At 47.8% G+C, this 13,793-nt stretch overlaps 1 protein-coding gene across 2 annotated transcripts in view; it reads right to left on the bottom strand.

Moving 5' to 3' along the window:
* Positions 1-4,592: 4,592 nt before the first annotated feature.
* GLG1 (golgi glycoprotein 1) overlaps positions 4,593-13,793 on the bottom strand; it is a 113,771-nt gene continuing 104,570 nt past the window's right edge. The window contains exons 24-27 of one of the 2 annotated variants that reach the window (XM_019646423.1): positions 12,297-12,417; positions 11,598-11,704; positions 9,454-9,617; positions 4,593-5,007 (exon numbers count right to left, since the gene is read on the bottom strand). In XM_019646423.1, the coding sequence (XP_019501968.1) occupies positions 4,956-5,007; positions 9,454-9,617; positions 11,598-11,704; positions 12,297-12,417 (444 nt within the window). In that variant the 3' untranslated portion in view covers positions 4,593-4,955. Of the gene's footprint in view, positions 9,618-11,597; positions 11,705-12,296; positions 12,418-13,793 lie in introns of both variants that reach the window. The other variant, XM_019646424.1, reaches the window with a different exon arrangement.

Below are 13,793 nucleotides of genomic sequence, written 5' to 3'. Positions count from 1 at the left end.
GCAATGATAATACCAACATGGGCCAGTGAAGCAGCGTCCTCTACAACTAGACTGAAGAACAAAAGGACAGCAACTTTTCTGTTCCCCTTCTCCGATTCCCCAATTAAAAAAAAATCTAAAAAAATAAAAAATAAAATAAAAAACAATAAATAAAAAACCAAAACTCTGCTAATTCCTCTTGTCCCACCTGAAGCCTCCTGCCTGGGGAGAACCAGGATCTCCAGCCTCTTGCCTGAGGCGGCCAATGCAAATGGCCACAGACTGTCAGTTTGGCTCCTCTTGGTTCTCCCCGCTTCACAATCTTAACTGCCTGGCTACTGTTGCTTCTACAACTCTCTTAAATCATAAAAGGCATCTGTTTCACTGGCTTTTCTAGTTGTTCTCACTGGGAACATTAATCGGCTGCAAACTTCTCTATCCTACTCAGAAGTGGAAGTCTACGTTTTTCTTTTTGAGGACTGCATAATATTGCATCATATGGGTGTCTCATTTTAAAATGTAACCTCTGCTCTAATTATAGTTGTTTAGTTTCTCATTACTATAAAGATTATAATAATCATCCTTGTAGCTATACCAATATACATGAATTAAGTTATTTTTATAGGATACATTTATGGAAATAGCTCAGAGGGTATGGTGAGCTACAGTGTTCATAGGTTTTGCCAAATAGCCCTCTAGAAAGACCTCACACTAGTCTGAGCTGAGTAAATGCCTAATAAATGATCATGGAGTTATTTTGGGTGGCACTATCCTCTCTGCCTCCTCAGAGATCTTCCAGCCCTCTCTGTTCCAGCCCACAGATCTGGTGTGTGGTGTGAGCATCGCTGCCAGGGCCCATGTCTTGTCTTGGTACCAGCAGCTGATGGGGAATGGCCCCACCTTCCTGTTGAGTCAGCGAGAAGGGGCTCCCCCGACCTATGGTTTGGGTGTGAACCCCCGCTTCCTGGCAGAGATAGACCCAGCCCAGAATGCTGCACACCTTACCATGGGCAATACCCTGCTGATGAGGGCACTTAGTACTGCGCCATGTGGTTTTCAGGACAGTACATTATATCTTTGGAGAAGGCACCTGTCTGTTCTATCAGGGTGAGTCTGAGGGTGTAGGGTCCCGGGGCTGCAATGAGCAAGTGGCAGTGGGCTTGGGAAGAAAGGTGTAGATGGTGAAGCCCCTTTGGAGGAGGCTTTGGTTGGTAGTGGTGGGGGAAGAGAAGGAAGGCTCAGGAGAGTGGACTGCGGGCAGGGTGGAGGCTCAAGCTTCTTGATGGGGGAACTGGCCGGGAGCATTTGAGGATGGACCCAGGTGCCTTAAATCCAGACTTTTATGCCCAGGAAGGAAAGCCTAATCAAGAACATGACATCGATTCCCTTCCCTTGCTCTGTAGGAAGGATGCTGGGGGCCCAGTGAGGGAAGGTGCATGTGGTAAGCTCAGCTCACATGCTGCGGAACAAACTAGAGGGCTAGCTGTGGGGAAAAGAGATTCTGGGAGAGGCAAGGGAAGGCCACAGGGGAAGGGAAGGAAGGGGATGCAGCAGGACTACGGGTGGGTCTGAAAGAGGCTGCTGGTGGTGGATGACATCCTTCATCCCGTCAGTCCCCACAGCGGAGATGCTTCTCCAGCTCTCTGGCCGTTCCAGTGAGCCTGCTCATTCCAGCCTCTGGCCCTCCCTTCCATTCACTTTGTGTGGCCTTAGGACACCACCCTGACCCTCTCAGGGTCTCCTGGGTCCTGAGAGGCCAACACCAGGAAGAGGAGGACTTCACCTGGGGAGCAGGGGATCCCAGATGTGCTGCCCCTACCCTGGGGCCAAGGTGAGTACAGAGGGCCCAGGGGTTGTGCTCCGGTCTTCCTGATGCAGCCATCCGGAACTCAGACATTCAGATTACCCCCTGGCTACCCGGAAGGTCAAGTTGTATGTGGCAAAGCAGCCTGGCTCTGCCCCTGCCTCCAGGTGAGGCCCGAACTTGGGCTCTGGAGCCTGTACAACATTGTGGGACCAGCTACTCGCGAGGTCCTAACACCCACTTTGTCACTCTTGGCTTCTATGCTTTCTGGTGGTGAATACCTGTTTACTTCCTTTGGGGGATACAGCAGAGGGACGTTATTGGAAGGGCATCTGTAGTGTTCTAGGTTGCAGAAGGCTGGAATCGGAGAACCGGACCGAGATGCATGATAACACAGGAGACATGCCCCTTGGAATGGACCCCCAGACACTGACCTAAGACCCAGAACCCCCAAGGTGGAGAAGACATGACTTTTCCCTGTCAAACTGACCCACTCAACAAATATTTATGGAATAGTTAAGTATTTGCCAGGGCAGAGGTGACTGGAGGAACATAGTCAAACACGAGGGAGTCTAGAAGGCTAGGTCACTAAACCAAGGTTTAGAGGGAAAGGAAGACTGTGCTAAGGCTCACAGGACAGGAACACAGAATAAATCAGCTCCGAGAGGAGAGGAGCCTTCCCACTGGAAGATCCAGGCAGCTCCTGTGGACGATGCAATCCCGGCTGTGCCCCAAACTCTCTGTGCCCCTTGGGTGGTCTTTTGGTCTGGCCTCAGACGCACCCACCTAATTACCACACCCAGTCCAATCCATCTTTGCCCTTACAGAACTTAAGTCTAATTTTTCCATCTGTGTATGGGGAATAACACAACCTCTAGGAAAAGAAAGTGAGCCGGAAAAAGCTCTTTGGAAGGAGGCAGGGAGTGGCAGGGAGGAGAAGCCGAGGAAAACGCAATGTCAGAGGGCCGGGTGGGCCCGCCTTTCACCCCGTGCCTGTCTCCCCTCAGTGGGGCTGGAACAGACCCTTGCTGCCGTCACCTACTGCTACGTGGGGCTGCTGTGTGCGCTCTGCTCTATGGCCTGGCCCTGGCTGCTCTCTGGAGGAATCGCTGCTGTTGGGCCCACCCCACGAAGCCCCTCACCCTAGAGGGTCAAGGATCAGCCCCTGGTTCCAGGACGCAGGCAGGTGGAAGATGCCAGGGCCTTGGCGTGCGAGCGGCGGAGCCCCAGCAGCTCTCACGTCCTCAGAGGAACTGCCATGCCCTGGCTTCTCCCTCCTGGCTCCAGCCAGCTTCCTCCTAGTCTGTACCGTTTTTCTTTCCCAGACTTCGGAGTTTCTCCACAAATACAGGGTATTTGAGAAGACACTGCTGTGCTGTGGGTTGTTTGGGGCAAGCATGTGGGAACCCAGGACCAAGGCCAACAGCTCCCACGGGAAGCTTGTCCAGAGTCGGCAGACTTGGGGTCAGGTCAGCTGCCCCTACCCGGACGGAGCCTGGGGCTGGGGTTTTTAGTTTGGTCATACAGTTGCCAAAGCCAGTCTGGCTGGTCTGAGAAAAAAGTGTATGACCTTTTGCTGCTAGTGAGCTGCCTGTGAAAGCAAGGTCCCTCCCCACCTCTGCACCTCACTCTTCATCCAAGTGAGAGAGTTGGATGCTCTAAGGTTCTCCCCCTTTTGGCTAAAACCCTTTTATTCCTAGTCCCTTTTGAGAACTGATGCCAAACGCCTGAGGATTGACGTTGGTCAAGGAGCTTTTCCCAGAAAAATCACACACACAAATTTGGGGTGCGGCAATTCATTCTGAGACTGCTGAGGCTTCAGCAGTATGGTGTGTTCCCCATCACTGCTAAGCATCCCCGAGGGGCTGAGTGCACTTGGCTAGTGAGTCACTTCTCCCTTGTGGGGTTTGGAAAAGGGGAACCTGAACCCTGGACCTCACTCCCCACACTTAAAACACCAAAGAGGCAGCTTCTCCAGGTCTCTCAAAAGCACCTGGTACCAGACTCTTGCCATTCAGGGCTGATCGCTGCCCAGAGCTCCCTACATAGCGGGGGACCCCAAAGGCCCCCAAACCCTCTTCCTCCTTCTTTCTACTCTACACTTTCTCCCGGCCTCCACTCTATACCCAGGCCCCCCACCTCTTAAGTGACAGCTGCTGAAATGGATTTGAGAAGTTTGAGAAGAAACCCTGGGTCCCAGGTTACCCCTTCTTTCCTCACTCAACATCCCATTACTCAAATCCTAGTACGAACATGACGACTTGACGAAATCTTTGCTACCATGCAAATTCATTAAGCTATTACTTTTTAAACACCCAGATGCAAATTAGCTTTGCCGAGAGTGGGGGAGGTAGAAGGAAAGGCTCAGCAAGGGTGTCACAGTGGTCACTAGTCCCAGGACTGGGCAGGCGAGGACTAAAAGGGCACAGAAAACAAGTGTGGTCTAGCTTTCAATGGGGAGGTGGCCACTAGACCAGGCGCCATCCATATGCCGTATCTCTAAGGAGAAGTCTTGGGTAGGGAGAGGGTCCCCCAGGAAGGAGCCTCAGGCCATGGCTTAAACACATTCTTAGCGGAATACATCATTCTGGACAGATCAGCCTGAGAGGCAGAAAACCCCAGCGCTGACTTCCATTTCTCCTCTAACGTCCTATGGTCCTGCTCTGCTTGACCTAATTCGCCAAGAATACTACAAACCTAACAGTAAGTTGTGGGCGTCAGTGACCAGTTCAGTCAGCACTCACAGCCCCACAGACGTCCGCTAGCAGAGCAGGTGGTTGGAGGGTCTTCCCAGTCACCACAGAGAAGATTTAACAAGTAAAAACCTGCAAACTCTTTATTAAATTCTCCCATTTCATCTGTACAGAAAAAAAAAAAGCACATTATGTTCAGAATCTCAGTTAACAGCTCAAAATTACACAGCATGAACATGTAAAAACAAGGAACTGCCGGGACTTTATACATAGAAAGGAAAACCATTTACAAAAGAGGCTTGCTAATTTAAAGTTTTTCTTTCTGTCTTAAAAAAAAGTGAAAGGCCTAAGATCTCACACAGCATTTGCTGCGCAGTCTGTTTTCCTTCTCAGGCTGACCTGGGAACGCTGAGCTGGGAGAAGCTGCTCCACCCAGCGCACTGCAGTCTGACCGGGAGACCTGTTCCAACCACCCAGACCTAGCACGTCTGGCGTAGGGCCTGCTGGGCTCTGGGTCCACGTGTCAATTCTCTGTGGGGAAGGCAAAAACAGAATATAGAGGCACTCTCTGAGGTTTCTCCTTGCCCAGGGAGATTTCTCCACTGCACGTTTTCCAACGTCCCTGCCTGTGCACTGTGGTGGAACGTGGGATGGGGAAGGAGAGGAAGCCACTGTGAGGAGCCTGTCACCTCCAGCCTGAGCAGACCGTCCCACATTTGTGCTCCCAATGGGTCTCTGTGGGGATCTACTCGATGGCTTGGGGGAACCGGTCACTCTGAAGAGCTGGTCTGGGTTAGTTACTGAGTCTCTGCTGTCTGAAGTCTGGGTAGGAAAGGGGATTCGGCTTTAAACCTGACTGCCCCAACATGGGACTCTGGTCCTAGTGGAGAGGAGGACCGAGAGGAGTGGAGAGGGGCGACCAACCAAACACAAGTGCGCGAGCGAAGCAGGCCAGACATCAGCTCTGGCCCCAGGCCCTCTGGGGATCAAAGAGCAGCGTGGAGGAGGTGACCCGGGCGAGGAGTGTCCCTAAAGGTCCAGGAGAAACCCAGGGCATGGGAGTGCTGTTTTACAAAACCACTTAGGTGCTGTCCAAAGGGTGAGAAACAAAAGGGATTTTTGAGGTTTTTCACATTCACGAGAATCCGAAATACAAGTAAACATACCAAAATGCACATCATTCAAAACGCCATATTCTTCTTTTTGTTCTGTTGCCAAAATTTAGGTTGAATGTGTCAGGCTGGGCTGGCTGGCTATCAAGGGTCCCTATTCTAGCTCCCTTCTCTGTATCTTCTTACTTAGAATAAGTTATATGTGGAGAACATTCATTTTATGGTGGGGAGAGGGAAGGAAGGGGAAGTGCAGGGCTTCTCAGAGCAGCTTGAGGCCAGCTAAGAAAGGAGGCCCCATGAAGCAATCTCATTCTCCCCAATGACTCACTATAGAGGGGATCTCTGGGCTACAAGCAGGATCACAGCCTGGGGGTGGGGAAGACAGGAGACATTTCTAGAGCTCACATTCATATAGGAGAATGACTCTTCTCTTGGGAAGGCAGGGGAAGCCAGCATATAACTCCCTTTCCACTTTGTCCAATAAAATGTAAATGGATGCTACAGGCCTCTTTACCACTGGATTCTTCTATTACGTGATCTCAGGAGATGGGAAGAGATGAGACCTAACAGTAATTTTCTGTCGCATCTTCTAGGAAAGCAGAATTGCCCCCTCCCCACTGGCAGAACTGCTTGCTGCCCCCCAGAAGAGTAAGTGCAGGATGTGAGATCACCAAAGGCCTGCAGTGAATTCAAGTCAACACCTGCTCACTAAATAGTAACTAGAATTCCCCTAGTTCCTAAGGATGCACTGGCTCAGAACGAGCTGGCTGGATTCCCAGAGCTGGCAGAGGGCCTCCAGGGAATGCAGAGGACCCCCGCCTTTGCTATGGCCCCATCTTGGCGCATCTTGGCAGCAGGCTTCTCTTGGGACAGCAGCGACAGTGGAGGAAGGCCAGGGATGCACCAGGGTCAAGTCTCACTCCCAGGGCCTCCATCTGTGGGAGATGCTCTAGTAGAGGAAGTAGTCGGTCTTGTCCTTGACATTTGGCCCAGGGCTGATTTCCTCTGTGCAGTGCCTCCAGCCCAGGAGACTGGCCTCCTGGTGCCTCTGGAATGAGTCCCTGAGACACTGGGGTGAGTTAACAAGGCCAGGGGAGTCACCTGGCTACTGTGATTTTCAGCAAGTGCCTGGAGCCTTGGCCCTGGTAGAAACCTCTACCTGCTGCTTATGTTATTGTTCATGGGCTAGACATCGGGGGATAAATGCCAAAATCTGTCATCAGCTCCTCCACTTGGGCCGTGGTTTCTTCTTCTTGACTAGTTTTTGACTATTGATTTACTCATGGCTGAACCGTGAGGCCTATAATCAGAGGTGCCCCAGACCATTTGGCTTTGTTATACCAAATGCAGTACAGAATAGATCCAGTGGGCTACAGGTTCAGAACCCTTGGACGTAGGAAATGGCTTGGGACACTGCTTGGACTCTCAAAAATCAGTCCCATAAAACTATTCCAAGTAGGATGGGGAAATGCTTTCTTGCAACACGCAATTGAAGATACTGGCAGTTATCCTTTCTATTCTGACCATTTCTAAAGGTGACAAATGTTTCAAGAATCAAACTCCTTTGCAAACTTTCAGACCTGCTGCAGACAATGAATGAGATCGTCTCTCAGTTCAGAAAGAACAGAAATATTGAGACACATTAAACTATGGAAAACTCTTACCTATATTAGAGGGAGACTGCAGAGACGAGAAGGTATCACCCCCACTCCCACCCGCAAAGGATGAACATTAATCCTATCCTGTAAACCACACTAGACACTCCAGTGGGGGCCTGTGTTTAGAGAACATCCCTGCTGCTCGATCCCATGCCTCAGCAGTTCCCACCATCCAGGTGGGAGCCCCTGGAGGTAGACCGTCTGGACCAGCTCAATTCAGTCCCAACAGTGGTGGTGGTAGGGGGTGTTGCTCAGACTCCAAGAGTTTCAAGTTTTATGAGACTGAGGAATCCCAGGACAGCTGCTGAGAATCAGGAAGACCCTAAGAGCAGGCCTGAGGGGACCAAGCAACTTAGTAGCTCCCCTTGGTGGCTTGCAGTACTCTAGGCAGGGGGGATACACAGCTGGCTTCTGGAACCCACTGCTTCCAGGAAGGGTAGCAAGGAGAAAGGAAAGAAAAAGAAAACCACAGTATTCAAATATACATCAGTCAGGTTAGACAAGGAGTAATTTGGATCAAGTGATCCACAAACTGACCCACTTTGTATTGAACACATTTCAGGAAAGAAAAACACTGCGTAGGTCCGGCGGCACACAAGGACGGTGGCAAAGGAGGGGCAGGGCGAGGAAGGGAGCCATGGTCTATGCAGACAGTTTTAGGCACGTGATTTATAATACTTTGTGGACATCTAACAGGTTAATAAAATATATATTATATAAATATATCTCCTACTGTACACACCGCCCTCTTGTGCGGCCACTGTGACTCCATGCCCCAAACTCAAAACAAGGTGTGCCAGGTAGAACCAGGGTGCCTGCATTCCTCCCTCTTCACACTCCAAACCTGTCACCTCCATACGGGAGGGCTGAGGGAGGGCTGCCAGGAATGTTGCTTCCATTTAGCTCAGACTCTGGAAAGATTGATGAATCACCAAAGTACAACATTTAGCTAATGCCTCCTGCAGTGGGTATATGAAGCACACGGACAGAAAGAAAAAAAAAAAGGAGAAAACCCTCCATTTTTAATGTGGTAACTTTCCATGACCTCTCCACGTAGAGGCATAAAGGAGCTTGTCTGGGAAGGTGACCTTGAGCCTGCAGAAAGGTCAGGTTGGACTGTCAATCACACCCTGAGACCATGCTACATCTTTATAAGCCATTGTCTCTGACCTGCACTGTTGCCTGAAAAATAAAGCAAAGTGAATCAATCCCTTGCTCCTCCCTCCTGCCCTGAGCCCCCTTCCCGGCGGTCACTGCCTCCTGGCAGGACTTCGGGAGCAACTGCTAACCCCGCAGGGTCATTCCCAACGCCACTGAGCCCGGCACTAGCCTGGAGGACGACGATCACTGGGATCCTGCTGTCCGGGGACTCAGGGTCCAGCCTCTCAATGCAGATCAGTGGACTGACCAGCGTCACACACTTTTGGTTCTCCTCCCCAACCCATTTGCCCTTGGCCTAAGGAGGCTCATGCTTAATTTCACTGAGGTCAGGAGATCATAGAAATACCCATGGCCTTGGGGTCTTAACCAGCAGTGGCTCTATTAGGGTAGGAACTAGAAGGCATCACTGTTTCAGCAGAAGAAAAGAGGACCCAAAGCAGGCTGGTGAGTGGTTCCCCAGTACTCGGTGAAGTCCATGGCACGGCATGGCCCAAAGGTGCTTTTGAGAAATGAGCACGATATCCCAGGTATAGCATATTGGGTGGTGTGTTTCCCCTCTAATGTCCTGCCTTCGGTTTACACAGTCACACGAAAGAAATAACCCCATTGCCCAAATCAAGCCTGAAGGAGATATGTTACTATATACATTTTTTTTCTTTCTTTAAAAACTTCTTTCTTTTTTTTTTTGGTGGTGTTTTTTTTTTTTTCCTAAAAATTCATTTGAGTTGCAGGTCAGGTGAGTTGGTTCTGGAAGTACTGGTAGTTCCATTGGTATGAGAGAGACTTTTCTACGGGCAGGTAAACCCAAGTTTGCCAACAAAGGTGATAACCAGAGTGGCCAGCTGCTGATGCTGCACAGACGGTCGAAGGGAGAGACACCATGGACACGGGCGAAGTCTGAGATGGGACAATGCAGTGCATACCTGCTGCTCTAACATGGGTGTTGGTGTCACCTCTGAGAAGAACGGAGTGGATACGCTATACAGGAGGGCTGTACAAATTGGGCACAGGACAGGTAGTTCCTTTGGTGGTCAAGGTGGCTCTACCTGTCCTTGAGCTCGCGTGTCACTCGTTTGGTGATACGTCCACACATCAGGCCGATCAGGAACAATATACAGATGCTCCCACTGATCACAGAGAGAATGTAGTTCTTTGATGGGGATGTCATCACTTGCATGGCGAGGTCAGAGAAGCCATCCGCCGGGGCCACCTGGAATGACACACAGCAGTATCACCCTCTGAGAGAGAAATGGGCTGGGGGCGGTGCTAGCTCTAACTTGTCCGCCCTTGATTCCTACTTTCATTGACACCATTTCTTTTGGAGAGAGAGGGCAAGGGACAAGGAAGTCAAACACAGAGCTACAAATCTTCTTCCTGATCATGATATGGTATAGATCTACTGCACAAGAGTAGAAAATACAAATCCAAAGAGGAGGAGTCACGACCACCAACCAAATAAGAGCCCTCACACTGAGGACTGGACTCTGGCAAAGGGCTCAACATGTTTTCAGTCATTTAGTCCTCACACCAATCCTTGCAAGTAGATTTTATCACTCCCATATTATAGATGAAGACCCAGAAGCCCACACGGTAGAGGTGGTTTCGTGACTTGCACACGGTCACGGGTTCTTACGTATTCAGATTTATTTTCTTCATCATGTTTGCTGCCTTTTAAAAAACAATTGAAATTGTGCTGTATGCTAACTCTGTATCTGGACTTGTTTTCACTCACCATTATATCATAAGCATTCCCTTACATCAAAACCAATGTGCAAATATGACATATATGGACTGAATAGACTTCCCCACAACCCCCATCGTGGGCATTTACAATGTAACCAGTCTTCATCCTCAGTTTCCTCACTGCTTTCTCAAATGCACCTCTATGGTAGCCTGCTATGGCAGAATCGGGACCAAAAGGTTCCCCAGGTGCATATGAGCCTGTTCTTTCGAGTCTCACCTTAGCCTGGGTGCCTGAGAGGGGCTGGCCCAGAGAAGTCTGGTCTGCTGCTATGCTCATCCCATGTACAAAGAACAGAGCAGGAGGCTTCAGATGAATGCGATTTGAGCACCAACATTTGCCGACACAAAACAAGCAGTGGAGTCACCCTGAAGCAAGCTCAGCAGCTCAAAGGTAGAAACCAGTGAGGGAAGAGGAGACTAATTTAGTGTCTCTGCTGCCTCTTCTAACCAGGGGCATCAAAGCTGACTTTGTTCCCCCAGGAGAAGGCGTGAGGCGCGTGCTTGCTATTTTGACAGCTATGGTCCCCGCTCATCATGTCTAGGCATGAAGACTTTCTGTGGTCTTTCCCGCTTACCTGTTACCTTTGACCTTTAAGCACATGGGTGACAAGAGGAACTGGCCAAGAAGGAGGGGAGTCCTTGTGTTCACTCCCTTGATCTAAGGAATGTCTATCCCAGTGTAGGTAAATACAAAGAACGTGGATCTGGAAACCTGATTTTTTCTCCTTGGGCAAGTCATAATTTCTAAAGACATGGTTTCCTCCACCATAAAGTGGGGAAATAATCATTCCACTTACCTTGTAGGGTTTTAAGGTTTAAATGAGAGAATATAGCCTTCAAAGTGATTTGTAAACTATAAAGCAACATATACATGAGAAGACCTGTTGTTGTCATTCTTCTCACTGAGGCTGAATTTTTGTAGAAAACTTTCCCCCAGCCCAAGTCTGCCTGAGTACCATACATTTTCACCAGTGTTCTGATGTCTCTCTTTATCCTATGATTCTCTATGTTCCAGGCTAGCTGAGGACCAGTCTTACATACATGTTCTTCTCCTACAGACTGTGTAAAATTAGAAAAACAAGCTATACAACAGGAGTGGCGGGATTTCTTCCTTTTCCCATGGGCATGATGTCTAGCTTCTCTTTGCAAGGTTGGCTTAAGTCACAGCCTTCCTTTGGGTAACCCACTTTTTAGTGCTGGACTACGGGCAACTGAGGGCCAAAAGCAGTGGCTCTCGCAAAGCCTTGCAGACACAGACCAATGCAAAGGGACATGGTGGCTCCAGGCTCATGGACAGCCAAGGAGGCTTAAAGGTACACGGACAGATTTTTCAAATGCACTGACTGCCAGTCTCACAACAAGGACAAGAAGACCAGTGAAGTATCTTGAAGAGACTGGGAAATTGATAGAAGAGATGGCCACTTCAGGAGAGTCTCTTGGTCATTACCTTTGCTGCGTAACTCCACATTTCAATCCGGTCGTTGAGGCGTTTTTTGCACTCGGGCTGTAACCTCACCCGCTTATCTTCCAGGGCCTCCATGAGGCAGGACATTTCTGTGGAAGGAAAGGGATATAAAGAATCTGAAACCACACAGAACAGAGGCATTTCTGTAAGGCTGGGGAGAAGGGTACCTAACCACCCAGGAATTCAGATCTGTAGGCTACACAAAGTTAAACCCATTCTGGAAAACCTGATCCAAGATCTAACATGGAGAATCATGATATTTAACTTCCAAGACTGGCAGTCCAGAGTGTCTCTTATTTTTACTGGGCACACAGGACTCAGAAACAACTTTACACCTGCCCAGGTTCTACCTCACATAGAACCTGTGTATTGAGCCCAATGTGGCCAGAGGGGAAGCTGATAAAGCTGTTCTAGGTTAGGCAAGCTGGGGGAGAGGGCCATATGATGGCTTAACTTATGCTTCCCTGATAGGTCACAGCTAGGTCAGCTCAAACTTGCAGGATTACTCCTAAGTTCATTTGGCCACAAAGGCCTGGTTCCAGCATCAGCCAAGCTCCCAGAGTTATGTTGTCTGTGGTTGAACTGCAGCTACAGAACAGAGTAGCTGCAACTGATGTCTCAGAGGGAGTCTACTCCACCCAGGACAGCTCAGACAGGGTCATAGTGAACGCTGTGACTTACGACGTCCTCGGCCGGGGGTTATGGCAGCACAGTGGTGTTTGATGTCCAGGGCACAAGCTGTATGAAGAACTGGGTCCACAAAGATGTCTGCTTTGCTTTCCTTCAGCATGTTTAACACTTCCTAGAAAGGGAAGGTCATCACAGAGAGAGCTTTTATAGAGGAAATGCTTCAGGTCTGCTGTCTGCAAATACTTTAGATACCAACAAAAAAGTCAAGGTGGGAAGGTTTAGGGTTAACAATAGAGCCTACTCCAAAAAAAACCCAAAAAACAAAACCCGAAAAACAACAGAGCCTATTCTGAGATAGGCAGCAATGTGGTGATGATGCAAAGAATACAGGTTTTTAGCATTTAGTTTAATTCAATAAATACACTTGGGGAGCTGGTATATGCAAAGCTGTTTGCTAAGCAAAGCAGGTGATTGTAAGATGAGATTTGGGTTTTTGACATTCTGGTATTAAATACTAAATGCTAGTGTGACAGTTATTTTGTTACTTTAAGAAGTCCTGAAAATGCGAAATTTGAAAATCAGAGTAATATGCTATATGAAAATTCCCAAAGGTAAATATCTGCAAAAATGTTTCACTTTACCTTCATTATCCTCAAAAGGTAAAAAGAATTGACAAGAGCATAATGCTACTGCAAGAATAATTCTTATTTGAGTTTAAAAAGGTCCTGAACAAGAGACATATAAACATAACAGAGCTGAAACCAACTCTGCAGACCCTCCAATTATACATGATGAAATTATAGGAAGTAAAGACAGGCTGGAAATACTTTCTTAAATACAAATTAATTTGCTCTCAATACAAAGATTGTAGTCCCTGTAAAACAACAACAATGAAAAATCTTCCCAAAACAATACTCAAATATTGTTCAAAAAGTCCTCCTCAGTAAGATGGGACCATTTGATGACAAAGGAAAATATTTAGATTTAGCATTTAGTGAACTCAGGTCATGAGAAATTAGAAATATTTCTAGCAGATGAAAATATTTGCATACAGTATTCACATTGACTCAACAATGACATCACTAAACACTTTTCAAAAAAAGATAAAAGCTTTTTTAAAAAAGATCAAATATATTATTTAATTTTCAATTTTGTAAGATAATGTATGCTTAGCTGTCATATTTTGATAAATTTGTTTTTATTGATGTTTCTGAAATGAATTAAATTTTTAGTTTCATTGATTTTTATGAATGCAGTAGTACACTTAATGATAATATTGGAATTAACATTTGGCTTTGGTATTGCATTCAGAGTGCCCTTTAAACAATGGTCTAGTCATGGAAATGAGACATTCACAAATAATTAGCACACATGAAAGAATATTTAAGTCACAGGCGATTCATGGTCAAGAACCAAACTAAATTTTGGTAAGAGGGAACAGCATAGAATTCTGGGAAGGTTTAGATTTTTATGATGAAAAATGCAGACTATAGTATTAAAAATAAAAAGGAAAAGAGGAGAGAAAAGGAAATGGGGGAAAAATGGTGA

The sequence above is a fragment of the Hipposideros armiger genome, unplaced genomic scaffold (assembly GCF_001890085.2).
Source record: "Hipposideros armiger isolate ML-2016 unplaced genomic scaffold, ASM189008v1 scaffold_102, whole genome shotgun sequence".
In the NCBI taxonomy this organism is placed as follows: Eukaryota; Metazoa; Chordata; class Mammalia; order Chiroptera; family Hipposideridae; genus Hipposideros; species Hipposideros armiger.
This window is presented reverse-complemented; position numbering and strand designations above follow the sequence as displayed.